This window comes from Chiloscyllium plagiosum, unplaced genomic scaffold, assembly GCF_037043375.1.
Source record: "Chiloscyllium plagiosum isolate Xiang-an unplaced genomic scaffold, Cpla_swu_hap1 HiC_scaffold_11, whole genome shotgun sequence".
NCBI classification, from domain to species: domain Eukaryota; kingdom Metazoa; phylum Chordata; class Chondrichthyes; order Orectolobiformes; family Hemiscylliidae; genus Chiloscyllium; species Chiloscyllium plagiosum.
Window position 1 is genome coordinate 39,759,036 of NW_028270149.1, and position 27,299 is coordinate 39,786,334.

Genomic DNA, 27,299 nt, shown 5'->3' on the forward strand with positions numbered 1-27,299 from the left:
CTATGTTTAAGTGACTCTAATGAGTTTAATTTTCTCTTATGTATGAGGCACAGTCTCCTTTTGCTTACCAACAAAGCAGTTGTGAGGTTCTCTGGTTGGATGGAGCATTCTAGGACAAAAATATGGATGTTTGAAAATGGGGAGCAGCAAAATGTTTTATATTTTTCTTCTGCAAAGAAAATGATGTGAATACTGAGATAGTTGATTTGGTAAAATATTAGGCTATCACCTATCTTTTCACTATTCAAATGCTACTGAAACTATTGTGTGTAATGCTATAATTTGGAACATTTATAATGTGCCAATGTTTCAGTAATTATCAATGTTTAAAATTAATTTGAGTATGGAACATGGAGACATTCTCTTAACTATCAGTATATGACAATGTATCAATCAGCCAAACACTATGAGGCAGATTAGTACAGTCAGATCTGCAGATGGAATTTGTTGGCAGATCCAGAATTGCTAAATGATTCTGCACATAATGTTATTTTAAACTTTAATAAAATTCTTCTTTTTTATGCAATCTTGGACTATGAAGAAGTTTCAAACAGGATGAGAATTGTAAAGTTGAATGGCATCCATTTTCCATATTAGTGGGAAGAATCATTGGATGTTCATCATCAATTGACCCTAAAGAAGGGAAGAATTAGGCATTGGGTATAATTTTTAAAAAGCTCAGAGAACAAAATGTGATGTTTGAAAGAGATATATTGCTCTTTATGTGATGTCATTTAAGAATCACAACAGGAAATGTGAATTTGGTAAACTAACTGCTTAGATTACTTACACAGGCAATTTATTTTTTGGTGCTATTAGAAATACCAACCCCATTATGCTTTGGCCCAACAAGTCCTCACCGACCCTCCAAAGAGCATCCCACCCAGACCCATTCCCCTACACCTAACACTATGGGCAATTTAGCATGGCCAATCCACCAAACCTGCACATCTTTGGACTGTGGGAGAAAACCCATGAAGACATGGGGAGAATGTGCAAACTCCACACAGACAGTTGCCGAGGCGGGAATTGAACCCAGGGTCTCTGGGCACTCTGAGGTAGCAGTGCTAACCACTGTGCCACCGTGCCGCCCAGTAGTAGGTGAACTAGTCCATGTTTTAGAGCAAAAGTTGTTTACTTTAACTCTTGTCTTATTGGATAAGTATGATGTTAAATGCACAGCACCGAATGATTATCTGCTTCTCTACATGAAAGAATGGTTATTCACAGGCAATTTATTTTTTGGTGCTATTAGAAATACCAACCCCATTATGCTTTTTTGGTCTGTGCACTGTCAGCACAATTGACAAATGAGAATAGGGAGAAGAAAAACTGGTATCTAATCAACATAAATTTGAGGAGTGGTATTGTATGAGTAATCTTTATTGGAACATGAAACTGATGTAGGACAGAAGAATTTATGGAAAAGTAGATCATTTTCTGAGAATAAAATTACTTCAATATAAATATCTGACTTTAGCCACAAGATTTTGTCATTGGTAACATTGTCTAATCAATTAGTCAGTTAGCCAAAAATTCATCAAGGAAATAGAAAAGGCCTTGGAGGGAATTTTAAAACCCCAGAATGAGCAGGAGAGGTTCAATGGGCAATGTGTTTATTTCAGTCTTAATGGAATCCTTGTCACCAATGGTTGGTCTTTATTTAAATATTTTTAAAAGATTATGTCCTTCAAAGTTAATCAACATTTAGATTTATAGTTTGTATATTTCAGCTTCCCAGGGCTCAGTAAAATTGAATGCTGGAAAAATGTGAGGAAGGCCAAATTCAACAGGTAAGTGCCATTATAGCAGTACTTGCAGATCCCTTATCACCATCCCCATGCTGGTGCACTCCTCTCTGCAATTGGACCTACCATGTATTTGGACCCTCTTGCCCTTGAATGGATGAGCACAACAAGCACCCAGGTGTAATTGGATCATCTTCTCTCATCATCAGACCCAACCTCACCACCCATGATTCAAATCCCATCTCCCAAAGTCCAATGTAGCCACCCTTCCCCCTCCTTCCCTCAAATCTATCAATGGCCTACAACCTCCTCCCCAGCATCACCTCTACCCTGCTCCCACAGAACCCTTGTCCTTTCTCTCTCATTTTCGCCCTCATTCTTATGTTAGCAATGGTAGAGATGTGTTTAAAATTAATTTTTCAGCTTTATAAAGGCAATACAAGAATCTAATTGAAAGATAAGTTTGTTAATCTGAGGAACAGTGAATTGGATCAATGAACAAATACTACAGCCATGCAACAAAGTACATTTGTACTAAAAACTGATAAATAGATTAGACAGAATTGAGCTCTTACAGGTCAGAACCAAAGATAAGTTGTTGAAATTCAAATAATTAGATTTTTCTGTAGATGGCACTAAGGTCACGATGTCAAATTCCTTGTTCCCCTTTAAGCAATGCAATCTGGTTTGAAATGGCATCATTACTGATTGTTGTTGGAAAGAATTGTAAATTCTGAATTTACTTGGATCCCCCAATCTGCTGGTAAAGAAAACATCCTAAATTTTCTACTTTTGAGAAACTTATGACACAAGTTACAAAACTCATTAATATTTTAGTCACTTCGTTGTATCTTCATGTTTCTGGCAACTGAACTTGATCGATGGAAGCTCCACTTTTACCAATACATAAGGTTTAACCTTATCTTAAGATTTGTTCAACTTATGAATATATTCAAAGTAAGCTGTAAAATTTTACAGACATTGTAGACGTTGACATATCAATTTGTGACATAATAATTTGTTGATCAATTAAAGCAAATGATGATAGCAGTCTATAATGTAATTGAATCTACTGGGCGAAGGAGTCAATCTGTAACCCGAGCAGGAAGATAGGTTCTTGGAATCACTTCAAAATCATTTGTGGTGAACATTGGGAGGAATCTTCATCTCACAGCCAAAATAGAAATGAAATGTAAGGTGCATCTGTTGGACCTGTCTGATGACATGGTCAAGAGGCACAAAGCAAATTGGGGTTTGGAAATCAGTTGAGTTTGCCATTACTCCTCATGTTTGTTATTGGCAGATGCCCCACAAAGAGCAGGTAATTTGGCAGCCCTGTCACATTTAAACCAAACGTGAATCTCTGAAAAAGGGAAGCAAGGAACATAACACTCAAAACTTATGCTACTTAGAGAAAAATTAAATGATTTGATTAGGATCGCTAAGGAACAACTGTAACTCACTCCTTATTGTCAGTTTAATCATGTGCCATTTTCACCCAAAACTCATGCCTTCCCACCCACAACTTCTATTATTTTACTTCAATTACAGGTGCACACCAATTAACCTGTGGTATTAATAGCAAACTCTGAACCTGTTAAGGACCTCACAATTAGATTAGATTAGATTACTTACAGTGTGGAAACAGGCCCTTCGGCCCAACAAGTCCACACCGACCCGCCGAAGCACAACCCACCCATACTCCTACATCTACCCCTTACCTAACACTACAGGCAATTTAGCATGGCCAATTCACCTGACCTGCACATCTTTGGACTGTGGGAGGAAACCCACGCAGACACGAGGAGAATGTGCAAACTCCACACAGTCAGTCGCCTGAGGCGGGAATTGAACCCGGGTCTCTGGCGCTGTGAGGCAGCAGTGCTAACCACTGTGCCACCGTGCCGCCCACATATTACTTCTCCACATATTTGCCAACATCCATACACAAGCAGCATTATTCTACATTGACACTGATTTGACTTTTATTCAGTGGCAGTATTATCTGAATTCAGATATTTCTTTATCTGGTCATAGAATCATAGAGATGTACAGCATGGAAACAGACCCTTCAGTTCAACCTGTCCATGCCAACCAGATAGCCCAACCCAAACTAGACCCACAATTACTTCTCCACATATTTGCCAACATCCATACACCCAGCACCCGGCCCATATCCCTCCAAACCCTTCCTATTCATATACCCATCCAAATGCCTCTTAAATGTTGTAATTGAACCAGCCTCCACCACTTCCTCTGGCAGCTCATTCCATACATGTACCACCTTCTGTGTGAAAACGTTCCCCCTTAGATGTCTTTTGTATCTTTCCCCTCTCACCCTAAACCTATGCTCTCTAGTTCTGGACTCCCCCTCTCCAGGGAAAAGACTTTGTCTATTTACCCTATCCATGCCCCTCATAATTTTGTAAACCTCTATAAGGTCACCCCTCAGCCTCCGACGCTCCAGGGAATACAGTCCCAGCCTGTTCAGCCTCTCCCTATAACTCAAACCCTCCAACCCTGGCAACATCCTTGTAAATCTTTTCTGAACCCTTTCAAGTTTCACAACATCTTTCCGATAGGAAGGAAACTAGGATTTCATGCAATATTCCAACAGTGGCCTAACCGATGTCCTGTACAGTCGCAACATGACTTCCCAACTCCTGTACTCAATACTCTGACCAACAAAGGAAAGCATACCAAACGCCTTCTTCACTATCTTATCTACCTGCGTCTCCACTTTCAAGGAGCTATGAACCTGCACTCCCAAGTCCCTTTGTTCAGTAATACTCACTAGGACCTTACCATTAAGTGTATAAGTCCTGCTAAGATTTGCTTTCCCAAAATGCAGCATCTCGCATTTATCTGAATTAAACTCCATCTGCCACTTCTCAGCCCATTGGCCATCTGGTCATGCTCTTGTTGTACTCTGAGATAACCCTCTTTGCTGTCCACTACACCTCCAATTTTGGTGTCATCTGCAAACTTACTAACTGTACCTCTTATGCTCGCATCCAAATCATTTATGTAAATGACAAAAAGTAGAGGACCCAGCACCGTTCCTTGTGGCACTCCACTGGTCACAGGCCTCCAGTCTGAAAATCAACCCTCCACCACCACCCTCTGTCTTCTACCTTTGAGCCAGTTCTGTATCCAAATGGCTAGTTCTCTCTGTATTCCGTGCGATCTAACCTTGCTAATCGGTCTCCCATGGGGAACCTTGTCGAACACTTTACTGAAGTCCATATATATCACATCTACCACTCTGCCCTGATCAATCCTCTTTGTTACTTCCTCAAAAAACTCAATCAACTTTGTGAGACATGATTTCCCATGCACAAAGCCATGTTGACTATCCCTAATCAGTCCTTGCCTTTCCAAATACATGTACATACTGTCCCTCAGGATTCCCTCCAACAACTTGCCCACCACCGACGTCAGGCTCACTGGTCTATAGTTCTCTGGCTAGTCATTACCACTCTTCTTAAACAGTGGCATCACGTTTGCCAACCTCCAGTCTTCCGGCACCTCACCTGTGACTATCAATGATACAAATATCTCAGCAAGAGGCCCAGCAATCACTTCTCTAGCTTCCCACAGAGTTCTAGAGTACACCTGATCAGGTCCTGGGGATTTATTGATTCCTGGGGAAGGGCCTGTGCCCGAAACGTCGAATCTCCTGTTCCCTAGATGCTGCCTGACCTGCTGTGCTGTTCCAGCAATAAAGTTTCAACCTGGGGATTTATCCACCTTTATGCGTTTCAAGACATCCAGCACTTCCTCCTCTGTAATTTGGACATTTTGCAAGATGTCACCATCTATTTCCCTACAGCCTATATCTTCCATATCCTTTTCCACAGTAAATACTGATTTTGAGGTCATTAAGATTAAACAACAAAGAATCTTAAGTTGATTTAAATGGTTGTAAAGAATAAATTGTATTTTAAACAGTTTGGATTAATTATTTTAAGTTACTCATCTTTTTCTATGATATTAATTAAAGGAGGAAAATGGTCTGGAATGACTTGATACTATTTACTGTTCTTGAACAATATGTTAAGAGCCAATATTTTAAAAGAAATTAGGTATGCTTTGAAATACAGTTAGCTGACAGAATATAATATATTCTGCATTTAATTGTATTTATCAGACTTGTTCAGTTTTGAATGATTTGATTGACTCTGTTGTACAAGGCAATGGTGTGGTAGGGGTTAATGTTTATGTTACATCTGGTCCACCTATTCTACCAATGTCTTACACAATCCATGGGTGGAGATGAGGAGCTTTGCTTTAGCTTTCACACAGAGCAGATATTTCTGTACCAGCTCCATAAGGTCCTCGTAACCATGTCTGACTAGAATACTGTTGTACTAATCGCTCTAGTTACTGAAGAACAGAGCTTTTTCTGCAGGTATTCTGTGGTGATGTATCCTTTACCTCTAATCATTAGATAGGCCCAAAACAATGAAGGATTGCTGTCAGAGAACTAGATCAAATAATCCTAATGCACTCTCACAAACTGATAGTGGTGGCATATATCACAAAGTCCCAAGAGTCCCACAATAATGTTAAAGAGAGAGTTCCAGGATTTAGGTTAGGGACAGTGAAAGAACAGTGATATATTTCCAATTCAGAATGGTGAGTGACTTAGAGTGGAACTTGACGGTAATGATGTATCTGCTACTTTGTCCTCCCCATTGGAAGTGGCCATGTGTTTGGAAAGTGTTGTTTAAGGAGCCTTGGTGAATTTCTGCACTGCATCTTGTAACTACTGAAATTGTTTGTTGATGGTGGAGGGAACGGAAGTTTGTGGATGTGGTGTCACTCAAGCAAGCTGCTTTGACCTGGATGGTGTCAGGCTTCTTGAGTATGTTTGAGCTGCACCCATCCAGCAAATCGGGAGTATACCAAAACACTCCTTACTTGTGCCTTGTAGATAGTAGATTTTGAGAAGTCAGGAAGTGAATTAGTTTTGCAGTATTCCTGCTCTTGTAGCCAATGTGCTTATATGGCTAGTCCAGTTCACCATCTGACCAATTGATGAAGCAGCTGAAGATGGCTGGGTTTAAGGCACTACCCTGAGGAGCTTTTGCAGAGATGACCTGGAGCTGAGATGACTGATCTCCAACAATTTCAATCATCTTGCTTTGTGCCAGGTAAGACTCCAACTATGACAGAGATCTTCCCCAGCCCCATTGACTCTAGTGTTACTAGGGCTCTTTGATGGCATAAAACAGTCAAATGTCACCATTGGAATTCAGCTCTTTTATTCATGTTTTAATTGAAGCTGTACTGAATTTCACATCCTTGGCAACATTGTGTCTCACAAAGCAGATCTTTACTGATTCAATTACTCTTTGTTTTATGTAGAATTTATAGCACACAAACTGACTATTTTGCTCGACAGATCTATACCCCACATAAATGCCCTTCCATCCTTAACATTGTTTGCACTGATGTAGATAGTAATAGTTGTTCCTAATTGCGGGAAGGGGAAAGAATACATCTTATTACTCAGAGAATGGAAATTTACCGGAAGGGGCACATGTGTAATGATCAGATGAAGAGAATATTTTGACTGTAATGCTTATCATGTTAAAATAGCCCTATTTCTGGCAGGAGATGCTGCCTGTCTTGCTGAATATTTCCAGTATTTTCTTTTTTGTTTCTGTTAAGATAGTTCCCTGGTATCATCTTGGTTTATTTATGCATAACGGTTGATGTACCTAAGATCTGCTTGACATCTGTAAGGTCACAAGATGTCGGAACAGAAATAGACAATTCAGACAATTGAGTCTGCGCCACCATTCAATGAGATCATAGCTGATCTGATAATCCTCAACTCCATTTTACTGCCTTTTCCCCATAACTCTTATTCACCTATCTGATTAAAAATCTGTTTATCTCAGCGTTGAATGTGCTTAACGTTCCAGTCTCAATTGACAAACCTTTGCTGTAAAGAATTCCACAGCCTGACTACTCTCTGAGGGAAACATTTCCTCCTCATTTCTGTTTTACTTTTCGAATACACTGAGATAATGCCTTGCTACTTGCATGCTCTCACAAGGGATCTACCCTGTCATACCCCTTAATAATCTTATATGTTTCCATAAGGTCTTTCATTCTTCTAAACTCCAATATGTAGAAGACAAATCTATTCAACCATTACTCCGTAACCAGGATCAAACTCGTGTACCTTCTGTCGACTGTTTCCAATGCAGTATGTCTTTCCTCAGATAAGGGGATTAAAACTGTTCACAATATTCAATGTGTGGTCTTACTGACAACATACTCTGAAGCTCTATCATTAACTGTATGCTGAAGAGTGCTGTCAACAAAGAGGCCTAGGGATGAAAGTGCATAGATCCTCAAAAGTGAAGTTGCAGGTAGATAGGGAAGAAAGGTTTGGCATATTTGCCTTCATTGATCAGAACATTGAATATAGGAGTTGGGATGTCATGTTGCGGACATTGGTGAGACCACTTTCAGAATACTGCATGCAATTTTGGTTGTCCTTCTACAGGAAAGATGTTGTTAAACTTGAGGGGGTGCAGAAAAGATTTACAAGAATGTTACCAGGATTGGAAGTTTTGAGCAATAGGGAGCGGCTGTATAGGCAAAGGATTTTTTCCTGGAGTATCGGAGGCTGAGGGGTGACCTTATAGAGGTTTATAAAATCGTGAAGTGCATGGACAGGGTGAATAGTCAAGGTCTTTGTCCTAGGGTGGGGGAGTACAAAACTAGAGGGCATGGGTTGAAGGTGAGAGGGCGAAAGGATAACATTTTCACACAGAGGGTGGTGCATGTATGGAATGATCTGCCACAAGAAAGGGTGGAGGCTGGTACAATTACAACATTTAAAAGGCATCTGGATGGGTATATAATAGGAAGGGTTTAGAGGGATATGGGCCAAAAGCTGGCAAATGAGACTAGATTAGGTTAGGATACGAAGTTGGTATGGTCAAGTTGGACCAAAGGGTAAGTTTCCGTACTGTACATCTCCATGAATCTATGACTCTATATTTTATCCGACACTCTGCAGCATTGACTCAGTTATATCAGTGAAATTACTCATCATTTAATAATTAAACATCATTTAATTATTAAGAAAATGAAGCTTTCACCTGGATGATGTTCTTGATTTGCTGAGTGCTTTACTAATGGCCATAGTGGGTGCTGAGCGCCTCCTTTCCACTGCAGGTTTCATCCTCTGTGTGAGAAAAGCATAATAATTATGATAATAATTCTAAGGTGAAATGTGGTCCACAATATAAAGTGCCTGTACTATCCTTCCTGTTGTTAATTCAATTGTATCCTAAGCCAAGTAATTTCCAAGTAATTGAAAAAGCTGCACTACGTAAGTTTTAAGAAGAAATTTGAAGAATAATTGTATGAATTATGTGGTTTATACATTCCCTTCAATCTATTAGCTATCTGATAACAGTTTGTCAACCTGAAATGTTAATTCCATTTGTTCATCCTCAGATGCTGTTTGATTTGCTGACTGCTTCCAATATTTCTGGATTCTTTCCTTTGTTCATCAGATCTGGGCATCACTAGCTGAGCCAGCAGCTATTGTCAGCTTCAGTTGCCCTTGTAAAGCTAGTGGAGAGCTTACTTCATTGAATTGCTGCAGTCCATGTCATGTGGGTACACCTAGAGAATTGTGAGGGATGGAATTGAAGGATTTTTATCCAGCAATAGTAAAGGCACACTAATGACATGAGGCGAAAGTCAGTACGACAGATGCTGGAGATTAGAGTCAAGAGTGTGGTGCTGAAAAAGCACAGCCAGTCGGGAAATGGCTTTCACATGGAGGGTGCCCAAACTCAGCAGATTCATTTGAATTCAGTGCTGAGTTCAAAACTACTTTTTTTTTATTGAAGTGAGGGCCTTTTCATGCAATATCTGTTACAATTCTTTTAAGCAGTAGAAATGCTCATAAACAACAAATGAAGTTTGTTGAACTGTCAGGCTGTCAAGTTCTTTAAGTCCACTGCCCTTTACATTTGAACAAAAGCAACCTGTGAGTTGAATAACAAAACTGTGCTCTGAAACGAAAATAGAAATTGCTGGAGAAATTCAGCAGATCGAGCAGAATCTGTGGAGAGAAAGCACAGTTAATGTTTTGAGTCCAGTGGTCCTCCTTCAGAAATAAATCTGCGCTGACAGTTTCAATTGATGTTTGTCTGCTTAATACTAACTGTTATTATTAAAGCACTACCACTGTTTAACAACTTCCACAACCCCCCATTAACACAGTGAGGGGCAGGGAGTGGGGGGGTCACATAAATCCACTGTTTGATTGAATTATCCAATACGTGATGAAATAATTTGTTCTTTTTGGTGTTGAGTAATGAATACAAGTGTTTGTTTCTGTAACAGGGTTAGTACTTGAGGAGATTTAAATATACTAAAAGGATTTTTTTATGAATGAGAGGTAGTTGTATACAGTGGAGTCTGTAATAGATACTCATAATTTTAGTTTATTTCATCTTATTGTGACTTCTGAGGTCAACCCAGGCAAATACTGGGCTATTGGGTAGGTTGGCATTGAGAGGATAAGGGAAAAATGTGATGCACTATACAAACCATAAGTGGAATGGGGATCACTTGAATTGACACAAAGTTGGAATCCTCAGGATGCGCAAGAAGGATGGGTGGGCTCCATTATCTTCAATGTTATTTTCTCCAGAGGAATAAGGTGTAGTGGCACCCCAGGCTGAGGATGTCCTGACTGACATCGAATGATGAAAACTGCTGGAGAGAGACCTGCCATATGAGAGGGTGGGTGGCCATCCTCTTACAGTGCCCATCAGGTTAACAGCTGTGCTAAACTTTCATGCAACTGGTTGCTTCCAAGTAGCCTGCATGTGTAATGAAATGTCAGCAATGCCACCTATGTGCCCTGAGAAGTGTTAGCTTGTATTTGACGTCTTAATATGTGCACAGTAAAGGACAACGCGGAAATGCCAACACTTGACTTGGTATATAGCTGGCGTTCAAAGATAATGTCAGCTCTGGGCATTCTGAGATATCCAGCACTGACAAGAATTACTGCGTATGGCACTTGGAAGAATAGAATTGGTGGGTGCCATAATGGTTAGTCCATGGGTAATAAGGTGAATTTGTAAGGATAGCATGAGAAAATTTTCAAGACCATACAAAGAGAAACCAAAATTGCAAATTTAGGCAATATGTGGTAAAATTCAGCACCTGACCTGAATTGGAGTGGTTGGTTGAGCGATCTGAAGTTGGCAGGAAATGAGCGTTGTCTCACAAGTGGTTGGCCAGGCCCCCACTAAATGTTCTAAGCTGCAGCCAGTAAAGTGACGCCAACCAAAGTGTCCAACAACTGCTCGGGTCCCAGTTCTCAAGAGTTGCTGGTTCAATCCAGGGACAGGTAAAATTTAGCTTCCTGTCTGCACTCTCAATGTAATTTTTAAACAATCCCATGACATTATTTGAGGAAGGCCAAGATGTTCACTCCAAAACCTTTTTGCTCAAACTGAATCTAAAAAACAGATATTCTGGCTTGCGGGGCCTTGCTGTGCTCAAATTGACTGTTGTGTTTCCTATTAAATGTTGTCATTGCTCACTGTCAGTTAAGGTCTTGTGGATGTCCCAATGTTGTGGAAGATACATGCAAGTTCAATTTCTTTCTTTCCATTCTTAGTCAACTTTTGTAATGCATTTTTGTCTATATCTTTAATATAAACAGAATACAAGCAGGGACTCATTGAATCCGAGATTTATCTAAAGGATTGCTGATGTATATCCTTCATGTACACATTGGTTAAGTAGAGTAGATTTTATTGTAAATTATCTGTCTTACTCTACTTCAAAGCTACAAACATCTATGTCTACTTTAAAACTAATAAATGATATACAATGTCTGAATGGTACCCATTAACCAAGAGACACTGAATTTTTGCATCTCAATTGATTTTTCCACATCCAACAGCAGGACAAAACAGGAAGTTGTAATTTTCCAACGGAGGATAGTGCCCCCCCCCCCCCCCCCCCCCCCACCCCCCCCACCAAGCCTGGACAATATTTTGACAGCATATACAGTCTGACACATGCTTTGTTTGCTCTCACTGAGAAGACTATGCACAACTATGTCGACATGGCTACCCAATGGTTAGACTTGTTAGTTAAAGCCCTCTATTAGATTAATTTAGATGCTAATGTTTTAATAGAGGCATTTCTCTTTTGAGATGAAAATGAGTCGTCCTACTTCCATTGCAATCCCTTACATGCTTTTTTGCTCTCTAATAAAATAAAGGATGAAGATACTTCATGAACCACTGACCTGTGAAACCACAGATAACTGTAGAAAAACGATTACAGAAAAATATTCATTAATACCATTTGACAATTTCCAGTGTTTGCTGAATCAGACACAGTTTGTTGCTTTTAGTGATGTTTATCACATGACTACCGTAAATGTTACCTTCACAATGTCGCAAATAATTAGGACAGATTGGCTGTAATCTATGAACTGTTTGTTGCTGGGAGTTACAAACTGAAAGCTGCATGATTGACATCATTAGTCTGCTAGTTGTGCCATAAATCAATTTATATTTTGTACTTTTTTTTAACCTCCTCAACATGTTTGGTTACTGAGTGTTCTTTGCAAAAATGTCAGAACAGTTACTCTTCATGGCTGATCATTTTGCTTCTGGCAAATAAAATTAATCTTAGGAAGGTTTCCAGTAAACTGCATGCATTGAGTAATTATGAATGTATTGTAACTGTTATTTTAGTTAGTAAAACCTCTTCTACCTGTTCTGAAGCTGTAAGTTTACTTTTGCTCTTCTGATAGTAAGAAGAAAGGACTTGGTGATGATCCTATGACAACACTTTTCTACTAGGAAAGCTGACTTTGTTTGTATCGTTGCCTAATGTTCAAACAGCTACAACTTTCAGCAGAGACATCTGGATAATATTCACGATGAAACTCCTGCTTGATCTTATCTTTTCATTATGTTGACAATTGCACTGCCTCGCATCAGCTGAAATTACAAACTTAGAAGTCTGGTGATGGAATCTGGAACATTCCGAAATGTATGCCTAAATGCATTGATAATAAAGTCATAGGAAATTCATTTATGAAATGTTTATCAATATATTTGATAAAGGAAAAACACCTGAAACATCTAGGAGAGAAGTGATCGCTAGTTAGTTTCGAGAGCACTTTTACATTTACTCGACAGTCAAGAAAGGCTCTGGAAGTAATAAGAAAGATGAATCAAAAGGTTGCATCTTCATAATGACTTAACGTTGTCAAAATGTTTCAAAATGTTTTGTGAATGAATCACTTGGTGTAGAGTCCACTGCAATGCAAAGGTAAACCTATAGGGATGCAAAACTCTTTAGGAAAATTTGTTCCTTTGAGTCCAACGGGAATCCTTCAGTCATGTGATAAAAATTTTACTTTAATACATTATTTTGCTGAAAAGCCTTTGGTAGTGAATTTGAAATCCATTGTAAATACATCAGTGGAAGTCAATAAACAGTCTTCTCGTGAATAATTGATGAGTCTTTCCCTTATTCAGCACACTAGTCCCCAGATGTTCTTTTGCATGCCAAACACAACAGGATGAAGCAATTCACTCAGGGCGAACTTCTCCAGGTTATAACTGACATATTGTAATAATTTAACAAGGCATAAAAAATAGGAACATGAGTAGGTCACTTAGCCCTTCAACCCTGCGTTCAATGATATTATTGTCGTTCTGTGACTTATTCCATTTACAAACCAAGTTCCATATCACAAATACCTAGGATTAACAAAAATCTCAGATTTAAAATCAACAACTGACCAAGCATCATCTACCATTTTCAAAAGAGAGTTTCAGTTTCTGCCATCCTTTACATGAACTCATGTTTCTTAACTTCATTTTTGAAAGGCCCAACTCTAACTTTTATACTATGTCGCTAGTCCTAGACTTCTCAACCAGCGAGAATAGTTTCTGTCTATCTCCCCAATCAGTTCACCTTGATATTTTGAAACCTTACATCAAAATTGCTTCCTACCCTTCTACTTTCTAGGGATTATAACCCTAGTTTGCAATCTCTCCAACAATTATTATGAGCAACTTGGGGGGGGGGGAATCAGCTCAACTCTCTTTAAACCAGTCTCAATCATCACAACAAATATTTTAATTCCCTTTGTAGCATGTAGGTACTATACTTAAATAAAAGCATAGTTGTCTACAAATAATAGAACCAATTGCCAATGTTTCCTCAAGTGAAAGAGAGAGGAATTCACACGAATAAACACCTAAAGAACTGCGGATGCTGGAAATCAGAAACAAAAACTGAATTGCTCAAAAAGCTCTGGCAGCTCTGGCAGCATCTATGGAGAGAAATCAGAGTTAACTTTTCAGGTCCAGTGACCCTTCTTCTGGGGAGATTATCGAGTCACACTGAGAAAAAGAAATGCTAACATTACACACTTCACACACAGACACACACACATAGATATACACACACACGTGATCAGTTTATAAGTAAGAATGTCTGGAACAGGCAAGGGTGATTAAGGCTATAGGGGACCCCGATATACAAATGTTTGACTCATGAATGCTCGTACTTATGAACACAATCTACAGAGGTATAATTTTAAAGACTCAATATACGAACATTTCTGTATGTATGAATGGCACCTTTATATTGTCCTGTATTGTGTTCAGGTTTGCATACAAATCAACACCCATTTACTACCTGGGGACTGTATGTTTACAAGTCCTTAGAGTCTGTGAGGTATTACAGATAAAGGCTGAGGCTTAATCGTTGACTCAGATTCCAAACAGTTCAAGGAGCTGAATGGTGTATTGCTCTTCATGTGAATGTCAGGAATAATGCTTTTCATTCTTTTTATAATTTACTGATTTTGGAATTCCTTTTCTGTTTAGTTATGATTTATGGCTGTTCTGTGAATTACATATTTCATTAAATCACCTCAGAAATCTGCACAAAGAAGCGTGATACCTGAAATGTAACATTGAAAATATAGCACCTAGGAATGACTAAGATGCTATATAGAACTCTTTTTTGATGGTGGTTACACTGTTCCATTTAATCTACAAATGCTTCACTTAAAATGTAGAGCTAATTCCCCATTAGAGTCGAAATCTTGTTAAACAAGCTGAGTCAAATTTAATCAGTTGTCAGGAACATTGTAGAATGGAATGTACTTGTGATTATCAGAATGCAATTTGGAAACATTCAGCATTTTATGATTCTATATCTGTAACAAAGTGTGGCATCTGAAATGTCTTCATATGACATTTGAAATAAAGTGCCTTCATTGAAGAAATACTGTTGTTAATGTATTCCTCCTAGATCTCACACGTTGCTCACAGTGCATCAGAGGTTTATAGGAATTGGAGGGCATTGCTAATGACATTTAGAAATTAATTAATAAATTAATTATGCCAGGGCACTGGCAATGTGGATGCACTTATTGTTATCATGCAGTAACCATCTTGCCAACAAAGGACAGTGCCTCTTCTGTAAAGTGTCTATGGTGGTGTAGCTTCTACCACTGATCATTAGACAGGGCCTAGACAAAACATAGGCAAAGGAAGATTGCTGGCAGTAAACTATCTTTGTGGATGCATTACTTTTAAAGATAAAGCTTGGCCTCAAAATTCAACACTATATCTGAAACTAAGCAGTTTGGTACAATTCAATGGATCCCATTGTGGATGATCTAATAGTCTTCTCAATACTAAAGACAGCACAACTAATTTTGAAGGCATCTTAATGATAATTACTTCAATTTAACAACAGAAGAAGTTCTTATATGAGCAAGATGTAACAGAAAAGTTCAGCTTCCGGGGATGCAGTAGACAATTTCATTCATCGCCTGCACAGATACGTGGAAACATTGTGAATAAGGAGATTTGAAATCAGAATGCATAAGAAACAAAATTGTTGTTGGGATTTTTGATTAAACTTGATCAAATTTATTACAGTCAAAGGAAGAATTAACTTTGAGAGATAAACCTATTCAAAGCATGGAAGCAAAAATTAGAAAAACTCATCGAAAGACCCTGAGAGGAAAGGACCTACATTACGTCAAGACAGCAACAGGCTCTATTCACTTTGGAGGGTACAAACAGTGAAAGGAGCCTGTAACTAGCCTGTGCAATTAACAGCCAATCACCCGAAGCTAAAAACCAGTGTCAGTGCCGCTGGATATCAAGGCCCCACAGACACATGCTCAAACTGGATGAGCTATCTCGAGTGGAGAAAGCATCCAAGGAATTTCTGTGGGATCTTGCTGACCAGATGAGCCAGAAGGCACGGAATGTATCTATGTCAATGGTTATCCTGTTTATTTGAAGCTTGATGTAGGACTGCGTATTTCTGACCTATCAGACCAGTTACAAGTGGCTGAAGAAGCAGAAAGTACATCCTACAGACATCTATGGTGCAGGTGAAATAACCGTCAAATGCATAGGAATGCAACAAGTTACATTTGAATACTACGTGCATAAGAGAATGGAAATGCGTAGATTGTTCTCACACATAAATTTTCAGTCTTGAGCCTATCTCTCAACCCCAATGTCATCAGATGGGTTGCTTCAGGAACAAGCTGTGTTTGATAAACCAGTCAAGGGACAACCGGTAAAAATTTTAATTTGGTTTCCAAGACTCAGGAAAAACTCAATCAGTAGAAAGAATCCAATGAGTTTCCTTGTATTGGTATAAGAGAGCTCTTCACATGAATAATGTAGAGGAAATCACAGACTTGACAGGACTGGTGGAAATTTTCAATCCTCTTAACAGAACCCCCATCAATGGCAGTGACAGAGAGCACACTGAGTTAGAATAATCTTTCAGTAACACATCTGAAAGATGAAAAAGTTTGCCAGTCAAGCAAACACAGCAAGGCCAAGAGAAGATGACCAGTCTGTTCCACAACTTCAGGGAAATAAGCTGCATATGACTCCATGGAAAACAGATCAACTGATTCAGGAGACAGTCAAAAACAGGAAACTGCCTGATGTAAGCATCCAGGATGCTGCTAATAAAAAGGGTAGTCAGTTCAGTCCTCCTCAACCAGGCACTTGGAGTATCCACCTAAAAGCGTAATAACTTAGGGATTCTCACCTGAAATCTGGTCATAACATAACCATTAAAAGGCTTTTGGGAAAAGTACAGAGATATGGAGATTGTGTTTTGTTGGCAAGGTGCCAGCAGGATTGTTATCCGTATGGCATTCCAATAAACCTATTACAATGTGTCTGTTGTGGCTCAGTGAGTAACAACTTTGTCTTTGAACCACAAGGATTCTGAGTTTAAGTCCCACTTCAGGGCTTGGACATTAAATTCAAGCCTGCCATTCCGGTTCATTAATGAGGGAAAATGTACAGTTGGCGATGTTGGACAGATTCAATGTCCCCACATATCAAATTTGGAGATCGTAAATCCTGGGGAAGGCCTCTTCCTTGCCAGATAAATGCTTCTGATGTGCTCTTACTTTTGGCTAGCTTTCTTTAATGGAGTAATTTAGCAACAGGCAAGGCCACTATCGTGAACTTTAGATTTCAGTGGTAATCATCAAATCAGAGGTGCCAGCTCAGTAGATATAAAAGATTCCATTGTACTATTTTGAAGATGAATAGGTAGGGAGTGATCCCCAAGTGCCCTGGATAATATTTATCCCTCAACCAATGTCACAAAAAATAGATGATTTGCATTACATTGCTATTTCTGGAAACTAGCTTCAGTGTTCAACTTTACAATAGTGATTACATTTCAAAAGTACTTCATTTGCACGAAAGGCAGTTTGATATTTCCAGTAGTCATGAAAAGTGCTATATAAATGCAGATCTTTCTTTATTCCCTCCAGTGGACAGCAATATGATACGCCAGGCATTGCATTGCATGTACTTGCTGTGGGGTCAGCGAAGTTGTCAAGGAAAGAAAGCATATTTTAAAGCATCAGGTAAAGCCAGGTCACTTGACTGCACCATGCATCCAATGTGTCAGCTTGGAATGTATGCCTATAGATCGATTCACAACTACTGCTTGCCCATGTCAAACCTCCATACATCCTTACAGCTCTTTCACAATATCTCAAGAACACCATACTTCACAGCGCTCAGATTCATGCTGCAAATCACAATTGAAAAACTTGTTATATTAACTTTTCAAAATGTTATTCTTTCATAGTATGTGGGTGTCACTGGCTAGACTAGCAATTATTGCCCATCCTTAAATGCCCAGGAAAGGTAGTGGTGAGCCGTCATTTTGAATGATTGCAGCCAATGTGATATAGGTACATATACTGTTGAGACAAGACTTTTGGGACAAATGTTACTTGCCATTTATCTGTCTAAGCCTAAGGCTTCAGACATCAAAACACTATAATACAACCCAATACAGTCCCTTACAGGCACCCATAATGGATACAGCTGGGCACATGTGCACACTTCTTTATGTCACTTTGAGAGTGCATCATTGATTGCAAACAAAAGGGCACACATTACAAGAAAACAACCTAAAGTGAAGGAAGGCATAGTAATCAGAATCCCTCTGCTTTCTTGAAGAAGGTAGCCATTAATATTTCTGCATGTAAGAGCAGAGAGCTTGTAGATGAAGGTGAATCTCAAACCTCCACAAATCCCTCAACTTCATGAATACAAAATGATTCTTCCCAAAAAATCAATATAAAAAAGCTTGAAACCTTTCTCAGTGGGGATAGTAACCTTTTCTAAATGTTGCTTATATTGGCCTGGCACCTTTCAGCGTCATTATCAACATCTTGAAAATGTTAATGCCGTACTGGGAAAACTAATCATTGAAAGAACTGGATGGAAGCAAGTTGTGCTACATCATTACCACCACTCAGCCAGCTCACCCCCTCAAAGGCACCTTGTTGCTATTTTCTACCACCAGCTTTGTGTTCTTAATTAAAACTATTTTTCATAGGTTTCAAAACCCTATATTGTGATTATGCCAGATGTAGGAACAGTTTTGAATGGATTGATGTAAGCACCAATGCGCAGAATAAATAAACACTTAAATTATCCCAATGTATTTTTTCACATTTAACAAATAATTTCCATAATTTCTTCCAGAATCACAGCATTTGTAATCAAATCCTGCAATGCTCAAGCAGAACCCCATCCCCTGTCAGTAGATATATGGAGTCCCCAGTTAAAACTATTTTCTACTTTTTCCTGTTTCCCTGAATTTTAACTGCTGAGTCTAGGAGAGGAGTATTAGCAATTAGTTATTTCTGCTGGCACATAGCACTGGCTGTTTCAAAACTCAACCTTCTCCATCTGGTCTACATTAACCTCAGCCATTAGTTGCTCTGCCTCATAAGTATCCGATCAGTGTTGCAATTTTTCAGACTTGCTATACAAAAATCTCTCTGCCAGCTAGAAGCCTCTGATTTATCTATTACAATCTGAAATGTCTTCATTTAATACAAATAGTTACTCAAAGCATAGTCAAACAAGCCAGCTTGAAATAAATGTGTGCCAACCAGATTAATTACAATAGCAACCTTTGTTTCCATACAATTTGCAAGTTCATGTTTAAGAATTTGTAAAGGCATAAAGCAGCTCACCACCACTTCACAAGGGCAACTAGAGATGGGCAATAAATGCTGGCCCAGTCAGGGACACTAACATCCTGTTAATGAACAATTTTTTAAATAGGTTGTCCACTCAGACAGCAATTGCACAAGCAATTTTGGTGTAAAAACAACAAAAAATTTGTCATAAGTGGTTATTTGCTCAGAGTGATGGCTTTGACTTCATGGATGTTCCATAAGTTAGAATAAGGTTGATGTTTTCAGTGCCAGATATTAATTCATGACAGAAAGCTTTGGACCAGGTACATAGGAACATTAGAAACAGGAGTAGGTTATTCAGCTCTTCAAGCCTGTTTCACTATTCAATGAAATCATGGCTGATTTGTGATCTAACTTCATATACTTGCCTTTGGCTCATATTCTTTAATACTCTTTAATACATAACATTCTTTAATGTATCTACGTCAGATTTCAAATTAACAGCATCCATTGCCATTTGTGGAAGAGAGTTCGAAACATTTATTACCCTATAGAAGTGCTTCCTAACATCTCTCCTGAAAAGTCTAGCCCTCATTCTCTGACTACACTCCTTAGTCTGGAACCTCCAACTGATGGAAATTGTTTATCTTTGTGTACAATGTATTTTCCTGCTAATATCTTGAAGACTTCAATATGATCATCCCTTAACCTAACTTCTAGAGAAAATAGGCCTAATTTGTATAATCTGTCCTCATAACTTTAACCCCTTTAGTACATGTATCATTCTTGAAACCTTGCGTTATACTCCCTCCAGGGCCAATATATCCCTCCTGAGGGGTGGTGCCCAGATCTGCTCACAGTTCCCCAAGGGGGGGGTGCCTAACCAGAGTTTTACAAAATTGTGCAATAACTTTGACATACTTGTACCCCAGTTCTTTAGATATAAAGGCCAGCATTCCATTAGGTTTCTTGATTATTCTCTGCATTTGTTCCTGACATTTTAAAGATGTATGCACCTGAGTCCCCAAATCACTTTAGGGATCCATTTATCTAACTTCATACCATCTAGAAAGTACCTTGATCTATCCTTCTTCAGTCTAAATGGATAACCTCACACTTGCCTACATTGAACTCCATTCGGCATGATTTTGCCCATTCACTTAGTCTACCAATATCTCTTTGTAATTTTTTGCTATCATCTACAACTATCTATACTGCCACTTAACTTTGTGTCATCAGAAAAGTTGAATATACATCTTTCTTTGCAATTTTCCAAGTCGTTAAGAAATAATGTGAATAATTGAGGCCTAAACACAAGTAGAGGGTTTGAATGCAGAGTTTGTGTTTGAACGTGGATAGACCAATTGGATTGCTTTAAAATAGAGCAAATATAGCTTTTATTTCTTTTTACCATCTCAACACCTCTAAACATCTAATTCACATAAAAATGTTAACTTGCAACATTTATAGTCGGAAGGCAGAGTAGTCCACAAGTTCTGCAAAAGCACATTACATTCAACTAACATTCAACTTCACTGTTTGAAGGTTGTTGCCAGGGTAAATTGCATAGTATGGAGATGCATATGCCAGCAAAAAGGAAATCCATCCAGACCATGGGTGTCCATTCTCTATTAAATAATCATGGAACAACTGTAACGATAGAACTGAGGTTGTTTGGAAATTGGACTGAGAAGTGAGATAGCGATAGAAAAGGAAATGGGAATTGGTCAACGCTACAGCACATTTTAAAATAACTAAATTAATTAAAGTAACTAAGGTTCTTGAAATGGGATGAATAAGAATTTTAAGAGGTGTTTAAAAAATTGGACAGAATAGTGACTCGATGACATTCATTCAGTCATGAAATTTGTATTAAAGCAAATGAAAACTAGCTTGACAAAAGCATCTTTAATCTGCTGTTTGTGAATATCCTACTTGAAATGAGTTTGAAGTCTTTCGATTTAGTTGCACAGCACAAAATTGCCCCTAATTCAGTATAAGGTAACAATCTCAACTCATCAGGATACAGAAGCCAAGTGTGGGAAATAGAGAAACAGCCCATTGTGATATTGGGCTATCAGGAACAATTATTGGGGCTGAGTAGTAAGAGCTTTATTCTGCATTTAACTGTGGGATAATGACCTAACAGTATCTGGCTTGAAATTCCTTCAGCAACACTAATATTTCTCACCTTCATCAGCATAAAATTCACAAAAAGGACATTAAAAGTAAGTGTTTTTCTTGGCACCAACAATTGAATTCGTGTCTGTGCCAATGACGAGGAATACATCTTTTTATTGGGAAGGTAGATTTTCTCACACTTCCTAATGATAAGAAAATATCATCACAAAATACAGCTGCTATACTCTGAAGAATTAGAGGTCACTTTTTGTTTGTTAGTCTGAAACTTCATAAATAAAAGATCTAAAGGCAAGTTGTATTTCCTCTATTGAATAAGCAACTAGAGACTCAGAAAATACTTGTGAGTTCAAACGTTTCTGACACATGCAAGACATGTTGAGGAAGAAAGAACAGATGTTTCAATCCTGATTTATTATAAACTTGCGATTTTTTTGGACAACATAACAACAGAAAATAAAAAGAACGAAACACAAGAATTGTTTGGATACATAGCAAGGTCATGGAAATAGACTGAAGAGCACTATTCCAATATATAACCAAGTTACGTGTTACATAAGAAAATTTTACTCTGCTCAAAGGTTTAATATATCAATGCACCAAATAGTACGAAAGCCTTTCATTAAAGACATGTTTGCACTAAGTTAACTGGGTCTCTAGACAGGGCAATGATTGAGGTGAAGTCAGAATTAGAACCTCAGGACCTTTAAGCCACAGATGGAACAAATCTGCCAATGATCCAAATCCTTACCTAGTGATTCCAGTGAGAACGCAATGGCTATGTGAGTACTCAGTCAAAGCAGACTTAACGCAGCTGTGCATAGCTTGCAGACTGTCACTGATTTAATTTGACTTGTGAAGAATGACAAACTTCCAGAGGAATGTTACTACCAATGGAACTGTGCCTCAAGAAAAAAATCACCACTTAAAGTGTAGGATGAGATAAGTTATTTAATATATGAAAGCTTAATCTTCTAGTACCCTCACATTTCCTGGCTGCATCCAACCAAACAGTGAACACTCATGACATTTTTTACACCGCTAGCGTGCCAAGCAAAATATTCAAAATATTTATCACTTGTCCTAAATTTAAATTCCTATCCCCTAATCCTACAGGGGTTTAATATATCACATCAATTTGGGTTTACCTTAACTGTATGGGAATTATTTTTGGTATGTGGATGACATTTCACCTAGGCATTTCTGAAGAGCTTGAGTTCTCTAATTATTTTCCCATCACTTCATCTTACATTTACTATTATTTCTACTGCTCTGTGTTTTTTCTGACATTTATGTTTTTTTTTCCGGAGTGATGAATAGACTAAATGTAAAACTCTATAAAAATAGTCTTTTTGTAAAATCTTAGCATAATTTCTATGCAGCTTGTTAATTGTATCAATTCAGGCAGAAGTAATACAGGATGAAGGACATTGATTGGATGGTTACTTGAGCACACATAAAGAGATACTCACTGAGTTGGAATAGAGTGGAATCAGGAGATATATACTTGCAATGTTTCAGTCTGTGAATGAATTTATTTCAAGTAAAAACTGGATCTGGTTTCTACTTTCACCATTGGTTATCAGGAATATAACAGAGCTTGGCTATTGCTCAGGTTTTACATCCCAGCAAAGCACCTGCATTTTTAGTTGCTTTCGCATATGCTGTTATATTACTGTTGAAGCAGACATCTAATTCAGTTTGATTGATTGTATTGCTGAAGGTATAACGTAAGGTAGACAATGTAAGAGCAAAGAAAAAGAAAATCAAAATTAAGCCACAGCAACGGCATTATACAGCTTGAGCATGAATTTCATTCAATAAAACAGTTCAGCACTTGATTTGTTTAGTTGATCATTACGCTTGCAACAGTGAGTAAAACCTAAGGGCAATAGTTTCTTGAAGGAGATGGGAAATGGGAGTCAGGAAAGTTCCCAACTGTGCAGACCCATGCCCATTAATGTTGTTAATATTGTTCTTCAAGGACGTCATGGTGTCAGGGCAACTACCTCTGGAATCAAGCCTGGAGCAGTATTGAAGGCAGGGATATGTCAGGTCTTGCAGGCCGGAAGGCCACTTTCTATTAAACTAGTTGTTATCATAATTGTTATGCCCTCAAGCCCCAAACTCCAATCTACTCTTTTTGCCCTGTTGCCGGCTCATGCACCTTTATAACTCCTGTTCTTCAATATCACCTCATACCAACTATGTATGCTCTTTAATATTTCCCAAGCTGGTTCAGTCTGGCTCATTCATCTTCTATACCCATTCTTCCAGTATCTACAAAGCACAGAATTAATTAGCCATTTGCAAGTCTGGCAAATCTTTGAAATGCTCCTGACCTGACACTATAAGCTATGAGGATTTTTAAAAAATCCACTATAAGGAACTACTCAACCTACAATGTCTTAAAAGCTGTTGATCAATCACAGCCATTTGTGATGTCAATGACATTAATGGAGATGAGTCTGGAGAGTTAGGAACTTTCCTGAGCCCCATTTCCCAACTCCTTCAAGAAATTACTTATCTTGCATCATAATAAAACTTCTCCAGTGGAAGATCAGATTCGTACAAGGTAATAAAGCTGTCAATTAGATAAAACTATCACTCACTTACAAGCATATCAACAGTGCCTACAGGGCTGTAGGTATTATCCATTCTGGGAGCTCAGCCAAGCATTCATAATCAGCCCATCTGGCAACAATATCAGAAAGCAGGCTGAGCAGATGTCAATGTGTGAACTTAAAGTAAATTTAGTTTTGAAAGTTATTACACTGAAAGCTGCAAGTCAGTGGCAACCATCCTTTGGAGTTGCACGATGTTTGTGCTTTGTGTATCTAATGTGTGTAGATTGTGAGGATATGGAAATTTAGAAGCATATTAAAAAAATGTTGGTATGTTTTAGAAAGTTGAGGTCACCATTGATTTTAATCAGTTTTTTTTCACAATAGAATGAAAGTTACATTTTTGGGGAAACCTTCACAGTAATAATTGCATATTCCAGAAATACACCAGTACTGTGACAAACTTCTCAGGAATTTGAACGCTAACATTTATCCATGCTGATTCCAAATCAGGAAAGTTTGACTGAACCAAATAGCATAAAAGCAAAAAATATTTTTAAAGCTTGTAGTTTCTGAAATTATAATTTATTTTACACTGAACAGTCCCTACTATATGTAATTATAAAGACCTTAAGACCATAAGACATAGGAGCAAAAATTGTACAATCTCTACAATTGTACATTGTAAATGTTGGAAATATGAGTTAAAATGTAAATGTGAAAAGTCACAACATGCCTTCAGTGTCTGTAAAGAATAAAAGATAAACTGATGTTTCTGCTGGAGTCATTTCCATAAATTTCATTTACAATGCTTATAACAATACTCTGGCTTTAAGAGCTGTATTTTGTTCTTTTTTTGGAGACGTTTTGAGACAGAGGTATAGAGATGTCTATTTGAAGCCAATAAAGTAAACAGCTTGTGAGGGCTAGGGTTTGTTTTAAAAGTTGGAGCAAAAGAAGCAGCCTGAATGGGTGGGGTCAGGCTCCCACAGAAACAGGACTTGAGTTTAGCTTTCAGTAATTTGGGGTATTTAAGTTGGCTGTGGAACCTGTTACATCTCTCTCAGCCACAACAAAAAGCTGGAGTTCTCTCTGCTGCCAGAATCACATGTGAGACAATCTGTTTTACTGATGTTCCTTTGCCAAGGGTGTGTTTATGGGACATTACTAGATTCAAACCATTGCTGTGTAGTAGTTAAATAATTTATTATTCTGTTAAATTTTCCAATAGAGTTAAAGCTAGACCAATTCTTCTTTCTTTTGTTTGTATTTTAACTATAGGATAAGAATAAAGTGTGTTTTACTTAAAGCCGGGTACCATAACCAATCAAATTACATCTGAAACATAGCACATTGCACTTGTCTTTAAATTAGAAAAAGTTATAATAAATAATAAAAGGATCTAGGCTATCTCTTTGTTGTATTTGAAGGGGGTTTGGCCTGTTTGATAACATACTAGAGGGCAGTAGTATGAAGAATCTATCTGTAAATTTATTTATGGACATGGTATCAGGTTGGTTATTTTGAAAATACCACTATTAGCACAAATTCTGAAGATCATGACTTGAAACCTCATTGTGACTGAAACCAAAATTGAGGCAGAAACTCCAGTACGACACTGCAGAATTAGAGTTGATTCTTCTCCAATTTTATGTTAATCTGAAATCCTGTTAAATCTATTAAATCCATTTTTCATAGTCCAGTGATAGATTATTGATCCACATAAAGTTAGGTTTATAAGTCTTCCATATGTTATATAAAACAGATTGAACAACATAAATGTTGAGATTATATTTTGATATTTCAAACTCCTGGAACCTTAATTACAAGAACAGTGGAATAAAAACAGTAAGGGTTTTTTTAAGATGTTCTGCAAACAGTTGTTTCTTGAAATGTTTTCCTTAAATGTTTGCTGGCTATTGATTTTATGATTTTATGTGAGCTGTTGCTGTGGTAATCTATGTGTAAAACATGAAACATCTCACAGCGCCAGGGACCTGGGTTCAAATGCATCCTTGGGCAACTGTCTGTGTGAAGTTTGTAAATTCTCCCTGTGTCTGTGGTTTTCCTTTGGGTGCTCCGGTTTCCTCCCACAGTCCAAAGATGTGCAGGTTAGGTGAATTAGCTATGCTAAATTGCTCATAGAGTTCAGGGATGTGTTGGTTAGGTGGATTAATCAGGGGAAAATGTAGAGTAGTAGGGGAATGGGTCTGGGTGGGATACTCTTTGGATGGTCAGTGTGGACTTGATGGGCCAAATGATCTGTTTCCACTCTGTTGGGATTCAAGATTTTTAATGAGGTAAAAAGAAATATACGTATTGTTTATGTTTTGACCCCATCACCACTGCTGAGCTAATAGATAAGGATTTACTGTTAATATATAATGTTTTTGTTAAAGGGAGCTTTTACGGATGAAATATGTATCTAAGCAAAGGCAATATTTTCAATAAGACAGCACCCACAAGCCTTTGGAATAGAGACTTCCAAAGATACATAACTACCTGAATAAAGAAATTGTTCTTACTCTCAGTCTGATCAATCTCTTATCTTGACACTAACCCTGTATCATAGACCCCTTAGTAAGAGGAAACCATCTCTTAATGTCTATCCTATCAAGCTTCTTCAGAATATTGTATTTTTGATGAGTTCACCTCTCAACCTTCTAAACCCCAGAGAGTTACACCCAATTTATTTTGAAATAACTCCACAGAGCCCAGTATCCCGTCAATAATTCACCCTTTATTTACACATTGAGAGTCCTTGACGCTGATCCAACTCTTTCAGAACCAGCTCTTAGTATGAACAGAATGTCTGACACTCCTGTTTATATCTGGCAGCCAAGGGTCCCTGATCAGGGAACTCATATCCTATGAGGTCCACCTGGCTGACCTCATTACAAGCACTACATATTCAGCTTCTCAAATAGGATAATGCTCACAAATCATGAGTCAATCCAATAAACCTTTGCTGTAGCACTGACTATACAAACTTATTTCTTCCTTAGAAATGGAGACCAAAACTGTGCCTTGAACCCCTGCTGGGGTCTAACCAAAGCCTCATAGAGCTGTGGTATTTTTGTTTTCCACTCCCTTTTCAATAAAGGCTAAAATGCCATTTGCCTTCTAAACCACTTGTTGTACCTGCCAGACAGCTGTCTGTGTTTTATATGAATACACCTAATGCTCTAAGAATATCAACATTGAGAAGTTTCACTCTTAAAACAAAATTCTATCCTTTTTATTCTTACTACAAAAACGAGTAACCTCACATAACCATAAATATTAACAAATGTGACGAAGCAA

At 38.2% G+C, this 27,299-nt stretch overlaps 1 protein-coding gene across 3 annotated transcripts in view; it reads right to left on the reverse strand.

The window, feature by feature from the left end:
• The window catches only part of arhgap20b (Rho GTPase activating protein 20b), a 110,441-nt gene that overhangs the window by 65,174 nt on the left and 17,968 nt on the right, over nt 1-27,299 (reverse strand). For 2 of the 3 annotated variants that reach the window (XM_043704831.2, XM_043704834.2), the window contains exon 2: nt 8,873-8,958. In XM_043704831.2, coding sequence (XP_043560766.2) covers nt 8,873-8,958 — 86 coding nt within the window. Of the gene's footprint in view, nt 1-68; nt 110-8,872; nt 8,959-27,299 lie in introns of all 3 variants that reach the window. The other variant, XM_087991983.1, reaches the window with a different exon arrangement.